The 21,176-nt window shown below is 34.2% G+C and overlaps 1 protein-coding gene across 1 annotated transcript in view; it reads left to right on the top strand.

The window, feature by feature from the left end:
* LOC107553777 (leucine-rich repeat serine/threonine-protein kinase 1-like) overlaps positions 1-21,176 on the top strand; it is an 89,558-nt gene that overhangs the window by 5,041 nt on the left and 63,341 nt on the right. Inside the window, exons 2-11 of the mRNA XM_016236084.1 lie at positions 1,203-1,369; positions 6,900-7,071; positions 8,288-8,467; positions 10,314-10,503; positions 11,088-11,286; positions 11,554-11,691; positions 13,964-14,076; positions 15,932-16,002; positions 17,326-17,455; positions 19,126-19,238. Coding sequence (XP_016091570.1) covers positions 1,214-1,369; positions 6,900-7,071; positions 8,288-8,467; positions 10,314-10,503; positions 11,088-11,286; positions 11,554-11,691; positions 13,964-14,076; positions 15,932-16,002; positions 17,326-17,455; positions 19,126-19,238 — 1,462 coding nt within the window. The 5' untranslated portion in view covers positions 1,203-1,213. The remainder of the gene's footprint in view (positions 1-1,202; positions 1,370-6,899; positions 7,072-8,287; positions 8,468-10,313; positions 10,504-11,087; positions 11,287-11,553; positions 11,692-13,963; positions 14,077-15,931; positions 16,003-17,325; positions 17,456-19,125; positions 19,239-21,176) is intronic.

Here is a 21,176-nt window from a genome sequence, read left to right as displayed (position 1 = left end):
GATAATCATACAGACTAATAAAGTCTGCCCTAAAATGATAATTCGGTCTCAATTACTCACCCTCATGTCATTTTAATTCTAACAACACCATAAAATCACCATAAAAGCCTCATGCTCTATATTTCAAGCTTCTGAAGTTAAATATCTATCTATCTATCTATCTATCGTTCTGTCATTCTATCTTTCGTTCTGTCGTTCTATCTATCGTTCTATCTATTGGTTGTTCTATTGTTCTATCTATCGTTCTATCGCAACTGAAATGTTGCCTTAGCAACTAACTGAAATAAAATAAGTTACCGGACTAAAATTGGGGGGGAAGAATTCAAGCTTGAAATTGAAACATAAAAAACGAATAAAACTTAAACAAAAATTCAAATGAAAACAATAAAAGCTAATTCAAAATATTAATAAATAATCTCTCTGTCTGTCTAGCTGTTGGAATTATACCTGTCATTTTATTCATATTTAGCTGTATTTTTGGAATAAATTTAGTGGATGTGTTGATGCTTGATGCATGAAATTTTTTTTAGCATCATCAGGATGTTTAGCCTTTATTTTTTAGAAATGTTTGTTTTTATTTTTTATTTGACAGTTTTTGAGTACTTTTAATTTAACAAATGAATTTTTTCAAAGTACAAATATTATATTTAGTCTGTAAAATAATACGAGGTGACAAAACTGCATGCATAATTAAAAAAGAATGATCAAAATGCCACATAAAATTATTTTAGATTAAGTTTTGCATGTCACCACAGAGCATGTCAACTTCCCAAAAAATATTTCATGCAAACTACAGTACCAGCATACATGCCTTTTTTATTTTAAGTGTGTTTTGTGTCCAGATTTTTTGTGTGCGTGTGTGTGTGTGTTTGCTTTTAGACATGTTTGAATCTGCAGCGCTTGTGTGTGAGTATCACTATCCATTCAGTCTCCCCAGATCTTCCCGATCTCACTCCCACCCCTGAGTAGGTGCTCTTTACATCAAAGGTGAACATGGAAGAGCGCAGCTCCACAAATTCACACGCACCAGTCCTGGGGGAAAAGCATGTGAATTCTTTATGAGGCTGACCTGATTCCCGGCTGCTCCCTCGCCTCCTGTATCTGGGGCTCATTTCCCATCGTGTCGTCTTCATTTTAGCATGAAATTCGTTCTCTTGTACTGAGTGCTTTGTTTGTTTCTGGTGGCTATGCCCTGTTCGCAGGCGTTCCGGCGATGGGAGCCAAGCAGTCGGTGGTTGGCAGCGTTCCCTTGAGTCATTCGCCCACTCTGAAGAACATCCAAGAGGCCTATACGGATGGTGAGGACCAGAGGGCACGCGAGCTAATCCGGCTTTCCTGCGAGAATAATGGCGGAGCGGGACCGGATGGGGTGAGTTTGATCATTCGCTCACTTTATACTCTCATTTTTGACTGAACATTCACATAAGCACTGAAGTGAAGCGGGTGCATTGTGCATGCAGTTCACCTGCTGACGGACCAGCATATGTTGTGTTTTGGAAGCTGCTATGGGGGTTTGGCAGCAGATGGGATTTTTGTGGCAACATCAAAACATTTCTCAGTCCTGTCCAGAGTATGATGGCCAGGTGGGCGTCCCATATTGCGTTACTACAAGCTCTGTGGGAAAAAAAAAGCATCCACAATATATTATGATGCATGCAATATTGAAAAGTATTGCTGAAAATAGTGGCCACATACACACTGTAAAGTTTCAGTGACAACCGCATTTAAATACAGGAGTGAATTCCCTAAATTACAGTTGTGTGTGTGTGTGCAGAACAGAATTCGACTTATGTAAGTCAAATTAATTTGTCTGTCTTATTTAACCCATGTAAAGTTACATCTTTTGGGCATGACTTTTTTTGGGGCATGGATTGTGTGACTCTCCTTGAGTTTATCTCTATTTCTAAATGCCAAGCTTAAACTACATATCAGTCAGTTATGCAACACATCTAATTTTTGCATTATTGGCTGATATGTTAAATAAAGCATATCAGTTTAAGCAAATCAAGTCACTTTACCTGTAAACGCGGTTGTTGGCTCGTCTCTCTTCAAGATGCAGTGCCGTAATAGAAGTCTTGCGTACACAAGATGAATATCGGTGAATCCGATATCACAAAACCGATATCCGATAATGGAAAAATTGTTTAATATCGGTAAAAATATCGGTAAAACCAAATATCGGTCATACTCTAGTTTGGATTTAAGTTTACAATAGGCTTGTTCTTATTTGCTGTTTTTTATAGCGAGATCTGGCAACACGAATGAGTCCAGACGTACCTCGTTCCCTGTCATTTCCTGCACCACAACTCTGATATGCATTTAAATATGTCATTAACATTTAGTTGTTCAGTTCAGTTCCAAACACATGCATAGAATTTCTATAAATGAGGTTGTTAATACCTGCATTTTCAGGAGTTAATTCGGTTGTAGAATGCAGTCACTTCTGTAAATTACTGAAGTGTTTGTGTAGAGAACAGGATTCAGCAATAAAAGGTGAATTGACACCTGAATTTATCTTGTGTACGTGGCCAGTAAGTAGTCTATTAGCAGACACTATTATACTTTTTTTTTTTTTTTTACGGTAAAAGACTGTAAAAATCCTACAATAAAAACTGTCAATTGGTTAACAGTAAGTTTCTGTAAACTGCAATGGATCTAATCATACATATCATGTAAATTTAAAAATGTACATTTTTTGGAAGTGAAAAACAAGAAGTCATCTTAGAGTTTACCAGTGTTTGTATTTGTATGTATAACACCATGAGCACCTTTTATATATTAGTATTTACCTCAGCTTAAAAGCTATTGGTGTTTGAACATTTATCATGTGACTTTTTCTTTACCACCTGTGTTTTTAAGGTGGTTGTCCATATATACTAAAGGTTTAGTATATAAACATTATTGTAAATTTGTTCAATCTGTAAAATTTAACATTTTGCTACCATTTTTTTTTTACAGTAAAGTTCTGGCAACCACAGCTGCCATTTTTATTTTGCTGTGTATTTCACATAGAGTTGCTTGTAAATTGTGGATGGTTGCCAGGATGGTGCTTTGTTGTAAAGAAACACCTGTGCACTTACAAATGCAATAACACATAGTTCACAACAAGTTCCTGTAGCTCTCCTGTCACAGCTTAATATGCAGAAATAACATAAACCATTTACATGTTTATTTCCCTGTTGTGTAAACACTGTGACACTGATCTGTTTGTTTGAACCACCTGACTATGTTAAGATTTGGCTCAACCAATGATGTGAGCTCGAGGCGGGACTATCTGTTTAAGCCGACCAATGGCAGACAAGGAGAGTGTTTGGATTTAAAACTGTTATTATCTTGGTTCCTATGGTTTTTATGGTTAGCAACCATTGAGAACACCTTAACAACCACCTTCATAGCAATCAGAAGACATTTGCAACAGCATATTGGAATGATTTCTGAAGGGTCATGTGACACTGAAGACTGGAGTAATGATGCTGAAAATTCAGCTTTGCGTCACAGGAATAAATTACATTTTACAATATATTCAAATACAAAAATGCTTTTTAAATTCTATTAATATTTTACCATTTTTTTGGGCTCTATTTTTGATCAAATAAATGCAGCTTTGATAAGCATAAGAGACTTATGTCAAAAACATTAAAAAATCCTAAACTTGAATTTTATTTTTATGCGAGGCAGAAAGATTAATTATAAGGCGTGTTTGTTTCTTGAAAGGCTTTGTTCACAGTAAGGTGATTACAGATGACATGACAGCGTGTGGTCAGGGAGTGTGCAGAGATATTCCTCTGTAAACACTGTTATAGGGCTCTAATGAGGCCATGAGTGATTGATGATGTGACTGTAATGGCTCCTAACCGGCCATCAGTTAACAAACCCACATCTGATCCTCTGCTTCTGCTTCCACACTCATCACATTAGTCCCGTTCAATTGCTGCTTCAGTGGCCTCAGAGATTAGAAATGTGTGCAAATATTATGTTTCAGATATTTCTGTGTGTTACTGTAAAAACACGTGGACTACATTCAGAATGAAATACTGCATACTGAGCAGTGTACACTACTTATTGTTTTTTTTTAAATAATATGTTAAACATTGTTGTGTCATGATTTTTTTTGTACTGGTTAATTCAGAAATTGACATACATAAAATGGTTATTTATTTTTATTCATTTAGCTGACATCATCTATCCAAAGCAACTTAAAAAGTTAAGTTAAGTTAATCAAATAATGGCTTAAAATATTAAGAAGAAAATATGAAAATAAATCACACTTGATGTAACTTATGAAGTATAGAAGGTCAAGTTATTTATTTTATTTAGATTTTATATGTAAATAAAATTGTTAATTTTAAAATTATATTAGTTATTTATTATATTTTATATATGTATTTTTATTCTTTATATGTAAGTTATTTTCATTATGTGTTTTAGGGCTGCCCCCCTAACATTTTTATTAGATGGTTAGTTGCAAAAAAAACTGTTTGTGTCCATAACGGGCAGGAACTCCAAACGTTCGCTTATCATTCATCAACCTCAAATATGACTTATCACTGCAAAACATGCAAGTAGTAGCAACTTTACACGGCCGTTTGCTCTAAGATAAATGTTGCGTTAGTAGGCGCATATCCAAGTGTTTGTGTGAAGAGAGGAAAGCTATTAGCACGCATACTGCATGTTGGCATTTTTGAAACAAAATATGCCGTTATTTTTGCTCGGATAAGAGTAATGCATCATTCAAAACTGTCAGGGATCTGCTTTTATTTGTATACACTCACAATATCAAGAAGAACATGTGCTTTTGTAAAATAAAGCAAACAAACAGCACTTTCTGCCATTTCTGTCTCCGTGCACTGGAGCACGGCGAAATTCAGCATATAGGCAAAATACAAATAATCTCTGATTGTGTAATCCATATGAAAGGTGCATTTCTCTCTGACGGGTCAGCATCCACTTCATCTTTGCAGCTGACACACTGACGGAGGAAACACTAGTTTATTAATAAATAAGAAAAATATCTTATTACTGTTTTTCCCCACACATTCATAGACTTTATTTTTACCGGTGCTTTGTGGCGTGCTTTATGTATGCGCTCGAGTGCAGAATAGGCTATATGATAAAAGCTCATTATGGTTAAGTTCCCCACCCCTAGTATGTATTTAATTCATTAAATTAATATAAATGCGTGATTAGGTGACTACCTATAGTGGGGGGGCAGCGCTGTATTTATTATCTTTGCATTTTGCATACTTTTGCATATTTTCTTCTTTTTAATTCTTTAATTTGATATCAGTACTGCGATACTTGTTTGAAAAGCTGCTTTGAAAGTGTACTTTTTGTAAACACTGTGTAAAAGTAACTGTATGATAATAAAAAAATATGCATTCTGCATACAGTTTGCAAACTGCAGAAATAGCAGTCGAAATAGTCTTGCACTTACTTCTAACCCCGATTCAGAGACTCTGAGAGATCAGTGGGAAAAAAATGATTATTTTAGTGTCTGTAGGCCACAGCGAGTCTGTACAAGAATGAGGAAGTGCATACTCGCATATAAACAGCTGTTTTGTCTGAAATTAAATCATGATTTAGAAGTGAATGACTATGTTTGAAATATAATACTAGCATATGCCTCTTACTATAACCAACTGCATTTGTCTAAATATACAGTGTGCATCCAGGGCAAACTTGAATGAAAACGGTATCCCCCCAATGCAGTCCTCGACATGAGCTTTCATTTCCAGTGTAACGAATGAAGCATGTTTGCTTATTTTTTAAGCATACATTTGGACTGTTAAAATGTACAGTCATTTGACACAAAAGAGGATAAAAATGCAAAATGACCAATTCAATTTTGAAACCGATAACTGAACATCACTTGCTGAATATGTAATGAGGTCACGTGACCTTACTGTTGCATACTACTGTTTAAAATGCTGTTTCACACAGTAGTTGAAAACAAAGCAGTATTCAGTAATCATTAAGGAATTGCTTTCTCAACATAGCCAGGTAAACACCAGGTTCATTATGGACAACATGAATTTATATGTAAACATTAATCAAATATTCTCACAGTGCATCTACACTACAGTTTTTAGCTGTAATTATATTTTTTAGTTATGCACTAAATCAGTAATATAATACTATAATTTTTTTATTAATACTTTTATACATCAAAAGTGCAATAAATAGATCAAAAGTGAAAGTAAAAATTTTTAAAATGTTACAATAGGTTTCTATCTTAAATAGGATTTTTAGAATTTGTTTCCAGTGTATGAAAAATATGATGCAGCGCAACTGTTTTCAACACTGATAATAATCAGAAATGTTTCTTGAGCAGCAAATCAGCATATTAGTATGACTTCTGAAGGATCTTGTGACACTGAAGACTGGAGCAATGATGCTGAAAATTCAGCTTTGATCACAGAAATAAATTACATTTTACAATATATTGCAATAGAAAACATTTATTTTAAATTCTGATAAGTTTTTACAATTTCTCTGTTTTTACTGTATTTTTGATCAAATAAATGCCGCCTGGGTGAGCAGAAGAGACTTCTTTTAAAAACATTAAAAAATCTAATCTATTCAGTCCGTGGAATGTCATTTGAGAAGGTGAATTACTGCCACCTAGTGTTGATTTCTCTGTAACCAGACATGTGGTTTCACACAATCCACAGATTTTCCAGTATGTGAGACGAACAAGCCTGCAGAAGTGCAAAAATATTATAATAAAGTTTTTTCCCACCTTGATTTTATTGAAATGTACTGTATTTATTTACTGAAATATTTACTGTAAATATTAACAAATCTAGCATCTGTTTTGATTAAAAAGAATTGATATTACAGGATGATTTAAACTGCTTTAACTCTTTTCCTGAAGACAGTCTGTGTGTTTGTGTGTGTAGGTGCAGCTCCTGTGTTTGGTGGCTCAGAACGGTGACTTGGACGGCGTTCGGTTCTTGCTGCAGGAAGCTCGAGTTACGGTTCCACAGGAGCCCAGCGAAGAAAACCCTGCCGTCTTAGCAGCACATCACGGACATCAGCTGTTGGTCCGAGAGCTGCTGGACTCCATACCGCGTGAGCGCAAACCAAATCCACTGTCCTTAAAGTCAACATGCAATCAAAATGAACCCTAGTTACATTCTTAACAGCATAGTTCAACCAAAAATTTTAATTTGTTTAAAAGTTAGTGTAGATGAGAAATGTAGCATTGCACCATTTGCTCTCCAATGGATGCTCTGCAGTGAATGGGTGCCGTCAGAATGAGAGTCTAAACAGCTGATAAAAACATCACAATAATCCACAAGTAATCCACACCACTCCAGTCCATCAGTTTTAACTTTTACGTTATACGTTTGCAATGTTTTAACTTCAAACTGTCACTTCTTCTGGCCAAAATATGAGTCCATAATCCATAATTATGGGGAAGTCGTGGCCTAATGGTTAGAGAGTCGTACTCGTAACCCAAAGGTTGCGGGTTCGAGTCTCGTACCGGCAGAGATTGTAGGGGGGGGGATTGAATGTACAGCGCTCTCTCCCACCTTCAATATCACGACTGAGGTGCCCTTGAGCAAGGCACCGAACCCCCAACTGCTCCCCGGGCGCCGCAGCATAAATGGCTGCCCACTGCTCCGGGTGTGTGTTCACGGTGTGTGTGTGTTCACTGCGGTGTGTGTGCACTTTGGATGGGTTAACTGCAGAGCACTAATTCCTAGTATGGGTCACCATACTTGGCCACATGTCACGTGACTCACGTCACTCACGTTACTCACATAATAACATGTCCAGTGAAAAAGTCCTACTCCTGTTGTCTCTCACATCAAAATCCACTAACAGTTTGTTTAGAACTGTTTTGGCTTGATCTGTCTCAATGATGAATTTGTTTCTCACAAAAGCACAGCTTTTCACTTCTCAAGACATTAACTGATGGACTGGAGCGGTGTGGATTACTTGTGGATTATTGGGATGTTTTTATCAGCTGTTTGAACTCTCATTCTGACGGCACCCATTCACTGCAGAGCATCCATTGGTGAGCAAGTGATGCAATGCTACATTTCTCCAAATCAGTTCCCATGAAGAAACAAACTCATCTACATCTTCGATGGCCTGAGGATGAGTGCATTTTCGGCAAATTTTCAAGTGTTCCTTTAATGCATATTCCAGGTCTTATTATACATGATTCATTGGTGCATGTTATTCCAGAGACCAAAAAACTGTGTTTGTCAGTTTTATATTTCACATGTTAAAATATAGTACTTTTCTCCACTTCGGAAACGACTCTCTTTTTCATTAGGTCCGTGCGTCCGTAAGGATCTGCTGAACTGGATGTTGGCTACGGCGTGTCAGCAGGGTCATCTAGAGGTGGTGAAGCTGCTGGTTCATACATACAATGCTGACACCGAGGACTGCGCTGTTCATTCAGGAGAGTTTGCCATCATCACCGGTTTGCCCCTGTACGCCGCAGCACAGGCAGGTACTGTAGGCTTCTGCTCATCACATACTTCTCATTATTACTGCAGAGAATGTCTGTTAAACTATAAGGCAATAATGCATGACATTTGGGAAGGACTAAATATGTATTCACACCAGGAGCAAATATTGGCAAATATATATATATTCTGAATCAATTCCTTCAGTGCTCATTCACACCAATTTGATTGCATTCTTATGCTTTTTTTTATATGTCACTTTTGATGTGAATCACTGAGGGAACACTTCACTGTAAGTTTTCATTTGTTAACATTAGTTATCCATGTAGGGCCCCGTGATTTCCGGACGGCATTGTATAGTTCAACTTAATGAAATTTTGACAGAAATATATTACTATTTATAATAATTGTTAAGCAGCACATTATTTGACCAAAACTACAAATGCATTATATTTCATTTGTATTATTTTAAAAGAAACTGATAGTTTTTTAATACAATTGATGTTTTTTGATCATTAATTATTTATTTTTAATGTAAAATATTTTATTTTAAGCATTTAAGCATTCATATAAACTGACCTCTGTTAGTTAACATGAACAATGAGAAATACTCCTACAACCTTTATTAATCTTCATGTTTAATTCATCATTAACTAATAAATTTTTTAAATCAAAAGTTATAGCTGTTAACATTAATAATGCACCAACATGAACGCAATGAACAAATTATTTTTTATTAAATAACATTAACAAAGATTAATACTGTAAACGAAATGCTGCTCGTTGTTCGTTGATTTTAGCTAATGTTAACAAATGAGAACTGATTGTAAACTTTTACCAAAATGTTACATTTTTCAGATAAAGGGGTAAATACATAAACAAAATTATCAGTGATATGTTACTTTAAAATTTGTACTAACTTTTCTCTCAGCTGAACACCTCTGAATATACGTGAAATGACCCTGAGATTTTAAGAGAATATTTCAGTCATTTAATTTTTTTGCTTGTTTGTGACTTTTTTTTTTGTGATGTGACATGTGGCCAAGTATGGTGACCCATACTAGGAATTAGTGCTCTGCATTTACCCATCCAAAGTGCACACACACAGCAGTGAACACACACACACCGTGAACACACACCCGGAGCAGTGGGCAGCCATTTATGCTGCGGCGCCCGGGGAGCAGTTGGGGGTTCGGTGCCTTGCTCAAGGGCACCTCAGTCGTGGTATTGAAGGTGGGAGAGAGCGCTGTACATTCACTCCTCCCACCTACAATCCCTGCCAGTACGAGACTCGAACCCCTTTGGGTTATGAGTCCGACTCTCTAACCATTAGGCCACGACTTCTCCACGACTTGTTTGCAGCTCTCTAATGTAGGTTAATGGTCACATGACATGAAAGCAATCAAATAAAATTGTCTTTTTAAATATATTTTTATCAAAATAATATATAATTTTTTAATAATGATTTTTTTAATATATAATTTTAATGAATTATTACCTTAATGATTTATTGAGGTTGAGGTTAAGGTTGATTTATGAATTATTACCTTTAATGAATTATGATCAACTCCCAAACCCCAGTTTTGGGAACCCTGCTCTAGTTTTATTGAATTTCTTAAAGTGATGGATGTGATTTGGTTTGACCAGGACATTTATTAACTCATCACTTTTGGATTTTTCTGTCAGGGACTGAACTAGTTAAGCTTTATCCTCCTGAACTGTACACTGGTCCTGAAAAGTGAAAGCAGGGGAATTTTGATCAGGTTTTCCCGCTTTGCTCCAGCACACACATGCACTTCCTCCCCGGCGCTCACTTCCTCTTTCACTTCAGGTGTGGAGAAATAAAGTGAAAGCTCTTCCTGCTCTAACTGAAGCTGGTTTTCTCCTCAGCAAATAAGGAGGTCGCGTGTTTTCTGCTGGACAATGGAGCCAGTTTCTCCTCGTACACGCTGATGGATCACGCAGACTTCAGCAGGCAGCTGCTCAGACAGCGCCACCTGCAGGACAAAGACGCTCCTGCGGACGGGACGCTGCTGCAGGTGAGACTCATCCCGCTGAATTGTTTTAAGGTCAGCGCTGGGCTCGTGAACAGTGCTGCGGCTTCATTTTACGGAAGTTTTAGCGCCAGTTCCTCTTTATAAATGTATTCAGGACGAGACTTCATACCTGTGCATAAACACTGACAAATAACATCAAAATCACAGTAAAAGGAGAATAATGTGTATTAGAGGAGCTGGTGTGCGGTTCCTGTGGTGTATATATATATATATATATGTGTGTGTGTGTGTGTGTGTGTGTGTGTAGGATGTGTGTGGGGTGTGTGTGTGTGTGTGTGTGTGTGTGTATAAGCAATAATAATTGATACTAATAATAATACATGATTAAGTTTTATTAAAAAAAAAATGTTTTAAGCATTTCCAAAATATAATTCCCGATTATTTAAAAAAAAATGTTTTATCTTTTTTTGGGCCTCTGTAGTAAACACTTGATTTTGCGCTGTTATTTTATGTTTTATGCAATAAACACAGCAAGTACGCTTGCTTTGTTCCTCTTTTGTTTGTCGCTTTAGATAAAGGCATCTGCTTAATGTGTGTATGTAAATGCGCACAGTTACTCGGACTGGTTGTTCAGCATCTCGTGATTTTTAAGTGCTTATCATCACAGATCTGTATTAGCTAACAGCCGGCGTTCTGCTGCAGGCACGAACTGGATCGGCCTCCGTAAGCTGCAGGAGCTGGATGTGTCCGACAACAGCCTGACGGACCTGCCCTCCTCCATCCTGCACTGTCTGAAGGCCCTCAGCTCTCTCAACATCAGCAGAAACAAACTCAGCAGCTTCCCCGACCCCTGGGCCTGTCCTCTGGTGGGTTGCCGGCACAGACACGTCCTTCATGTGATCACACACGTTCAGTGCTGTCTGCCGGCCTCGATAATCAACATATACTTAAATGAAGGATCATAAGCAAAGCATATTATACATGAAACATTATGATGCCTCTACAAGACAAATATGCATCAATTTCAACCGCATCTGATGTGATTGGGTTAAATGAATGCCGTGTATTATCAGTGAATAGCTTGGTATTTTTTGTCAACATATGAGGATTATCAGAGATCATTTTCCCCACAGAAAATCTGCAAAGCTTCAAGCAACCAGATCGAGTTCCTTCCTGACACCATCTCCATCTTCTGGAAGACTCATCTGATGGAGGTGGACATCTCCGAGAACGTCCTGAAGGAGCTGCCCTCATACATATTTGAGCTAGAGGTAAGGAACGGGAGGAAATGTGCTGAAATCACAAGAATTAAAATAAGATACAGCATTTTGACCAAAGAGATTACACATGTGTCTGGATGTTTGTACTTTATAGTGTTTTTTTTTCTTTCCTAAATCGCCAATTATTGTTCTCAATCTTCTCAATGTTATTATTCTCATTAATTGCATGACTGTAATAAAGAATTTTTTTTATTTTTTTTTATTTACAAATAAAATAAAATAAAAATATAGTATTGAAAAATTTTAAAATTATTTTATAAATAAAATAACTTTTTTATTAAATCAGCATAAAAATGCTTTAAATTTTAATGGATGTATCTTATTATTTGCATTGTCATAATGGGAGTTTACAGGAGGAAATGTGCTGAAATCACAAGAAATTATAATATTTTGCCCAAAGAAAAATAATTATGCATGAGTCTATGAAGAGTCTATAAACTTTAAAGTTTTATTTTCTTAATGCCCATTATTCTCAATAATCTGAATGTCATTATTCTCATTAATCACATTGCTGTAATAAGTCTAGTAGTTTTGTTATTATTATTATTAATTTTAATAAAAAAATAAAAGAATACATTTTTATAATTAAAAAAATAAACAATTATTTATATTAAAAAAAAGTTTTTTTTTACCTCTAACATAGTGTTTTTTTATTTATTTAAATCCGCATAAGCAATACTTTATATTTCAATTAATGTTTTAAAATTTTTTTCATTGTGGTAATGAGATTTTACAGGAATGTCACAATGTTAAAAAACTAAATTTAAATTCTTTCTTCAGAAATATTGTGAAATATGGTCATCAGGCGTGTTTTTGACAGGTTTTTGTAAGATTCTTCCACTAATATTTTTCCTGGTCAAATCCTTTAATTCACTAAGAAAGAGTTTGGTTTTTTATATATTTTTAAAATATATTTTTATATGGAATTGTATATTTGAACTAGCAGCACTCAGTCCACCAGTTTCATATTGTCTTGAGCTCATGGTGGCGCTGTGCTCACAGTAAACGTCACCTGCAGCACATCTGAACTTATCTCCTCATGATAGACACCACTGAATCAGAGAAAAGCTTCAGCTTTAATAATAATAGCTTTTTACACGAATAAGCCAAAAGGCTCCGAGTGTGTCGTGAAGTGTTTACAAACGTACGGCTGAGCAGCTCGGACAGGATTTTATAGTTGTTGAGTATTCATGAACTTCACTGTCAGTTTCACAAGTTAACTGGCAAGATGTCAACACAAAGCCAACGGCAGAGAGAGAAATAGAGATTGCAAACTAGAAAAAAGAAAGCGTAAGAAGGGAAATGGGAGTTTCGTCATTTAAAATTCAATTTAATGCTCAAACAGTTTGACTTGAAAATCTGTGCTCTTTTAAACAGCAGAAGGCGATGATTACACCGGGAAGAAGGAGTCAAAACTGACTATGTGTTATAGATTGCATAGACTTACATAGTATTTTATTTTAGTTTAGTTTATATTATTATTTATTTTTAGATTTTGTTGTTTTTTTTCTCATTTTATTTTATTTATTTTTTATTTAATTATTTTATTTGTTTTATTTTTTTTTTCTTTATTTTTTTTTACTTTTTTATTTTATTTTTATTAATTATTTAACTTTATTATTTTGTTGTTGGATTTATTTTATCTTATTTTGTTGTCTTATTTTATGTTTTTCTTTTATTATTATTTTAATTTCGTTTTTATTTGTAATTTTATTTGTAGTCATTTGAGAGTATAAAGCAGGGGCGTTACTAATTTACTAAGTAAATACTAATCTAATAGTCAAAAATAATTTTTTCTGATAATATTTCTGCAATCATGTGTTTTCTGTCTGCTATTTAGAATCAGAACTGATGCCAGATTTACAAATAAATCACACTTTTGATCTAATCTGACAAACAGGTTTGCAAAAAGCCCTGAATTTGTTTGCGCTTCATTTTGATTCATTCTGACAGTTCACTCCCGCACTCCTCATGATTTCTTTTCACAGACTCTTCAACGATTTCTCACACTGAAATACTTTATTAGACAGAAAACTAAAAATATTTACCTGAAATCCATTGTAGAAAACTAAACCTGCATATGTCTTTTATCATTCGTCAGCAATGAAGCAATAACACTCTTTACATAACAGATAAATGTCTCGTATGTGCTAATAACAGTAATAAGTCCACGCTTGCGAGATGACTTAAAGTAGCAGTGAGTGCAGGCTCATGTTTGTAGCTGCAGGTGTGTGTGTCACTGAGATCACTGTGTGTGTTTTAGGCCATCGTCTCTCTGAAGTTGTGTGGGAACCAAATCTCCACTCTGCCCTCTCCAAACAAATGGAAATGCTCTTGTCTGCGAACACTAGACCTGTCCAGAAACCAACTGGGGAAGTAGGTCAAACACACACGCACATGTAAATGTATAGACACAGACACACACGCACATGTAAATGTATAGACACAGACACACACACACGCACATGTAAATGTATAGACACAGACACACACACACACACGCACATGTAAATGTATAGACACAGACACACATACACACACGCACATGTAAATGTATAGACACACACACACACACACAGACACACACGCACATGTAAATGTATAGACACAGACACACTCGCACATGTAAATGTACACAGACACACACACACACACACGCACATGTAAATGTATAGACACCGACACAAACACACACACGCACATGTAAATGTGTATATATATATATATATATATACACACACACACACACACACAGAGACAGACACACACACACACACATGTAAATGTATATACACACACACATGTAAATGTGTATATATATATTTATGTGTGTGTGTGTGTCTGTCTGTGTGTGTGTGTGTCTGTCTCTGTGTGTGTGTGTGTCTGTCTCTGTGTGTGTGTGTGTCTGTCTCTGTGTGTGTGTGTGTCTGTCTCTGTGTGTGTGTGTGTCTGTCTCTGTGTGTGTGTGTGTCTGTCTCTGTGTGTGTGTGTGTCTGTCTCTGTGTGTGTGTGTGTCTGTCTCTGTGTGTGTGTGTGTCTGTCTCTGTGTGTGTGTGTGTCTGTCTCTGTGTGTGTGTGTGTCGGTGTCTATACATTTACATGTGTGTGTATATATACACACACATGTAAATGTATAGACACCGACACACACACACACACACACATGTAAATGTACATATATACACACATACATACAAACACACAGACACACACAGACACACACAAACACAGAAAGGCTTGGTTCCAAAACCTAGGGAGCCTACATAGGCAGCATTTTAATGCATCTTAAGCACACTCCCAATCTGAAGGCTGTTTGTTATTATGCCTTCTACAGAAACCTCTTTTGGGCAATGCTAACCATGTGAAACTCTAATAAGCATAAAAATAGGTCAAAATGTAATTTTTTTTAATACATTGAACTATTACTAGATACGTTTTTCTGTATTTTGCACATTATGTATAAAGAGCTTGCCTTCTCTGCAAAGGATACATGTGATGCTGCTTTATAATTTATTTGCATAACACTATTCACCTTATTTAATTTAATTTTAGTTTAGTTTAGTTTATTCCTTATTATTATTATTATTATTAATAATAATGATATTAATGTGTTTACTATTGTTTTGTTTTATTATTAATAATAATTGTATTTTGTTTTTATTCATATTATATTTTTATTTGTAATATATTTTAATAATTAGTTAATTGTATTATTATTATTATTATTATTATTATAAATGTTTTTATTTTATTTTATTATTGATTTTATATTATTTTGTTGTTGCTTTTATTTGTTTTTGTTTATTTTTATTTTTACAGTTTTTATTTTTAAATTTTTTGTTATTATTTTCCTGTTTTATTTTGTGTGCTGTTTTCTTTTGGACAGTGCTAATACCGAGAAACTCAAATGACCATAGAAACAGGTCAAATCGAGGTAAAATAGTCCATTTTAGGTACATTGCTTATATTTTCTGTGTTGTGCATATAATGCATTATGGAATTGCCTTCTTAGCAAAGAATACATGTAATGCTGTCTTGTAATTTGGCTAAAAGCATATCTTAGAAAGCAGCATAATTATGTTGCCTACATTTTGGTACATATTTTTGGGGCCTTAAAATGGCATGTGTCTTCATTGCTCTTCTAGTTCGCTAGTACATCATCACGGTCCTTGTGGTTGTATATAGAGATTGTGAATATCTGAAATCGATTGCTCTCTGAATGTCATTTTAGAACGGGAGAGCCGACCAAAACCAGGAAACTGGCCTTCTTCACTACATGGCACAGACGAGACCCAGAGCCAGGTACAGGTCACTCAAACACTGCGGTCACGTTGCCATGACATGTCTGTTTCACACTGTAATGACCAAACTCACCTCAGAGAAAGCAGAGTAATATCACCGTGGTAATCATGTTTTGTTGAGACTGTGTGGATTGTTTTAATGGCATCAGAATCTAAACTAAAACCCTTTCAGACGGATCCAAAAGTCTGACTCATATTAGACTTTTAAGTGTTTTTAGGCAATAAGGCGGGCGGTCACAGTCATTTTTGCTCGTGATTCAACAAAATGTACACTATTGTTCAAAAGAAATGTATATTTTTACTGCGCAAAGATGCATTACGTTGATCAAGAAAGACTAAATAAATGTGTTCTTTTGAACTTCTTTTAATTTAAGGATCCTTAACAAAATTGTATCACAGTTTCCACAAAATATTAAGATGTTTTCAACAATGATAATAATCAGAAATGTTTCTTGAGCAGCAAATCAGCATATTATGATTTCTGAAGGATCATGTGACACTGAAGACTGGAGGAATGATGCTGAAAATTCAGCTTTGATCACAGGAATAAATTACATCTTAAAATATATTACAATAGAAAACAGCTATTTTAAATTGTAATAATATTTCACAGTATTTCAGTTTTTACTGTATTGTTGATCAAATGCAGCTTTGGTGAGCAGAAGAGATTTCTTTCAAAAACATTTAAAATCTTACTTATCCCAAACTTTTGCAGTTTATTATTATTGTTATTTATTAAATTATTTGTAATAAAAAAAATTATATATATATATATATATATATATATATATATAATATTTGTGTGTGTGTGTTCTTTTGGAAAATTTTACTTATCCCAAACTTTTGCATTTTATTATTATTTTACAGTTTAAAATTATTAATAATTTTTTTTTAATTTTAGTCAGTGTGTGTGTATATATATATATATATTTGTGTGTGTTTTATTTCTTTTGGAAAATGCTAATGCTGTGAAACTCTAATAAGCATAGAAATAGATAAAACGGAGGGAAACTAATCCATTATAAGTTCAGATGCTTTTTCTTTATTGTGAATATTATGCATTATGGGATTGCCTTCTCTGCAAATATTTTATATTATATATTATATCCCTTTTTATCACTTTATGGATGCAACTATAATTAAGGGTTTTCGTTAAATATTAATGCAAAGCTGCTCTGATGGCCGTGCAAATATGGACACGTTTCTACAGTCTCGTAGTAGGCCTACATTAGAGTTAGTGACCATCCATTCGTCTCCAGAGATTTGATTTCTATGTTATGTGGTTTTGATGAGGTTCTCATCTCCTCTGGCTCTCTTTTGGCAGTTTGTCCCATTCAGTTTCCTGTAATCCTGCGGGATTCTCTGGAAGTTCTCTTCCTGAATGACAACCAGCTGGAGTGTGTGCCGCCGTCAGTGTGTGCCCTCAAGAACCTCTCCGAACTCTATCTGTCCAAGTGAGTCGCAGGGAATCATGGGAAATGGAGTTCTTCATTTTTCCCCCACTTTATTACACATCTCTTAGGAATACCTGATTGTGATTGGTCAATCGCAGCATTCAGATATTATTTTTGATATAAACATTAGATAAGAAACTTTTTTAGGTAGTTACCAAGGAATAATTTCAATTTTTTTTCTAATTTCAAATGACTAAAACTTAAATTAAAATTAAGATGAAAACTAAATATATATATATATATATAATTAAATCAAATCACTCTTTCTTTTCGCATAATAAAAATAAAAGTTAATTTATTAATTAGACTGATTTCTGAAGGATCATGTGACACTGAAGACCGGAGGAATGATGCTGAAAATTCAGCTTTGATCACAGAAATAAATTACATTTTAAAATCTATTCAAATAGAAAGCAATTGAAATTTTTGTAATATAAAAAATCAAATCAAATCACACTTTCTTCTCGCATAATAAAATAAATCTTCATTAGTTATTACACTCTTTCTTTTCGCATAATAAAAATAAAAGTTAATTTATTAATTAGACTGATTTCTGAAGGATCATGTGACACTGAAGACTGGAGGAATGATGCTGAAAATTCAGCTTTGATCACAGGAATAAATTACATTATAAAATATATTCAAATAGAAAGCAATTGAAATTTTTGTAATATAAAAATATAAAAAATCAAATCAAATCACACTTTCTTCTCGCATAATAAAATAAATCTTCATTAGTTATTCATTTGAAGGATTTTATATATTTTTTATAATGTCATTTATGAAAACCATTATGACAATCATGCATTCTGACAAGCTCAGTAAAATTGGTGCTTAGAGAAATCTAAATTATTAATATATAATCGTAATTATAATATTATTCATATGTAATTCTTACTCTATTTGAACTAAAAATAAAGTCTTAAAAATAGTACAATAATTTAAGTTAATTTCAAGGTTTTTATTAAAATAAATTTAAATTAAAATGTCAAAAGTACATATCAAAATCAAAATCAAATCACTCTTTCTTCTCACATAATAATATAATCTCACCTCAAATGAATATTTACATGTTCATGTATTAATTTATAATGTATAATGAAATTTATAAAAGACAAGAAAACAATTCCATAATGCATTGTGATAAGCGCAGTAAAATGGCAGATAGAAATAAAAATGATCAAATTTTAATTATTAATAATAATATTTTATTTGTGCAATAATTTAATTTAAGAAATTGTTAATATTTAATTAAAAATGAATATTATATTCGATATTTCTGTGTTTTGTTTATTAGATGTAATCTAAGGAACATATTAATGCCAAACTGCTGAAATCAATTGCAAGTCAAGTCTCCTGTGTGTACAGTAAAGTGAGGAACGCTATTCGTATAATGCACAGAGATGCTGACTATGTAGAGCCTTTCAGTTCAGTCACTTAAGAGGTTAAAATTCCGTTAAACAGCCAGGCTTTGGAGCAGAGCCCACAGTTGGTGATTCAGGGTTTTCACAGTGTGGCTGAAAGTCAAGAGTTGCAAAAGTCAAACTAATATGCAATATCAAAAAGGGCTTGTTCATCTCTCCTGCTTCCTGCTTGAGAAACTCACAGGATGTGATGATGTTTTGTTTAGACTTTCGTAGCTTTGATTTGAATCCTTCCTGTCTCTGCAGTAATCCAGGTATCCAGGATCTTCCTGTTGAGCTCGGGCAGCTCTCCAACCTCTGGCAGCTGGACATCGAAGACCTGAACATCACCAACATCCCCGCAGACGTCAGGAAAGATGGTACGACACTCGCAGCTTGTATCTACTTGAATACAAATTGCCAAGATTGCATTTCAGTAACACATACAAGATTATGCAATAATATGCAGCAATAATATCTCATCTCTCATGAATATCATAAATTTAAGCTTGAGTCTTGATCAGTATAAAAAAAAATCATAAAAAAAAATCAAATAAGCGGGACTTTTACACAACTGCTAAACAGGGTTATTATCGTTAACAATTATAAGAATAAAAAAACATTTTTGTTAGTTGAAGTAAAGCTGAAATAAAATTTGAAAAACTTATTTCAGTTAGTTTCCAAGGCAGCATTTCTAATTTTCTTTATGTTGAAGGACTAAAATTACTAATTGAAAAAAAATATATATATATATTTATATGAAGCGGAACGAACTAACTTGAAATAAAGAAAAAAATTATCCTAAATAATTAGTAAAAAAAAAAAAGTAGTTTATTTATAGATCCCTTTACAGCTAAAATGTAGTCCTAAGGACTGTACAATTGGTAAAAAAAATTGACATAATAATATAAAATAAAATACAGCTACAAAATCAACAATTAAAAGCCATCTTGATCAGTATAAAAAAAAATCATAAAAAAAAATCAAATAAGCGGGACTTTTACACAACTGCTAAACAGGGTTATTATCGTTAACAATTATAAGAATAAAAAAACATTTTTGTTAGTTGAAGTAAAGCTGAAATAAAATTTGAAAAACTTATTTCAGTTAGTTTCCAAGGCAGCATTTCTAATTTTCTTTATGTTGAAGGACTAAAATTACTAATTGAAAAAAAATATATATATATATTTATATGAAGCGGAACGAACTAACTTGAAATAAAGAAAAAAATTATCCTAAATAATTAGTAAAAAAAAAAAAGTAGTTTATTTATAGATCCCTTTACAGCTAAAATGTAGTCCTAAGGACTGTACAATTGGTAAAAAAAATTGACATAATAATATAAAATAAAATACAGCTACAAAATCAACAATTAAAAGCCATCAAAACCAAATAATTTTTCAAACGAAAATGACAAAAGCACAAAACAAAATGACTAAAAAATGTATTAAAATGAAAAGTGAAAATATAAAAATAAAAGCAAATTCAAAAGATTAATAAATATTTTGTAATTTGTGTGCTAACCACTGCTGCTAAATTGATGATGATTGATCATATGAATCAAATCCATCTCATGTACTTTGATTTGGGAAATAAGTTCATGGTCTTAAGTCGCTGGGGTATATTTGTAGCAATAGCCAAAACTACATTGTATGGGTCAAAATTATCAATTTTTCTTTTATGACAAAAATCATTAGGATATTAACTCTTTCCCCGCCAGCATTTTTGAAAAAAGTTGCCAGCCACCGCCAGCGATTTTGATGATTTTCACTCAAATTTGATTGCCTCCAGAATATGTTTCTGTATGAATATTTAAATATGCAATTGTAAAGAAGGAGGCGTAGTGACAACGGAGTTGAGGATCCAAATACAGGCTTTATTCGTAAACATAACACAGACGGGCAGGGTCCAGTACCAGCAAACAATAATATCCCAGGCAAAGACAAAGAGTAATCCGTAAACAGGCAATGGTCAGGGCAGGCAGCAAAACAATCATAAAAACCAGATAAACAGTCCAAGATACACAAAGGCAAGGCAAAACAAGGAAACACGGGCAGGATAACAGAAACTAGGAATCATTACAGGCTAAACAATCACCAGCGAAGTGTTCGAGTGTGTGGGCATCTTTTAAAGTCCTTCTAATGTGAGACAGCTGTGAACTGATGATGAGATCTAATGAGTGTCAGGTGATGCAATAGATGATGAGTCCGGCAAAGGATTATGGGGAATGTAGTCCAGGGTGAATGGCAAAAGTCAGGGATGGAGTGCCCACTGGTGGAGCTCATGGGCACTCCAGTTGGTGATCGTGACAGCAATAC

The sequence above is a fragment of the Sinocyclocheilus grahami genome, unplaced genomic scaffold (genome assembly GCF_001515645.1).
Source record: "Sinocyclocheilus grahami isolate Dianchi unplaced genomic scaffold, SAMN03320097.WGS_v1.1 scaffold481.1, whole genome shotgun sequence".
Lineage (NCBI taxonomy): Eukaryota > Metazoa > Chordata > Actinopteri > Cypriniformes > Cyprinidae > Sinocyclocheilus > Sinocyclocheilus grahami.
The sequence above is the reverse complement of the archived record's forward strand: the minus strand, read 5'-3'. Positions and strand labels throughout refer to the sequence as shown.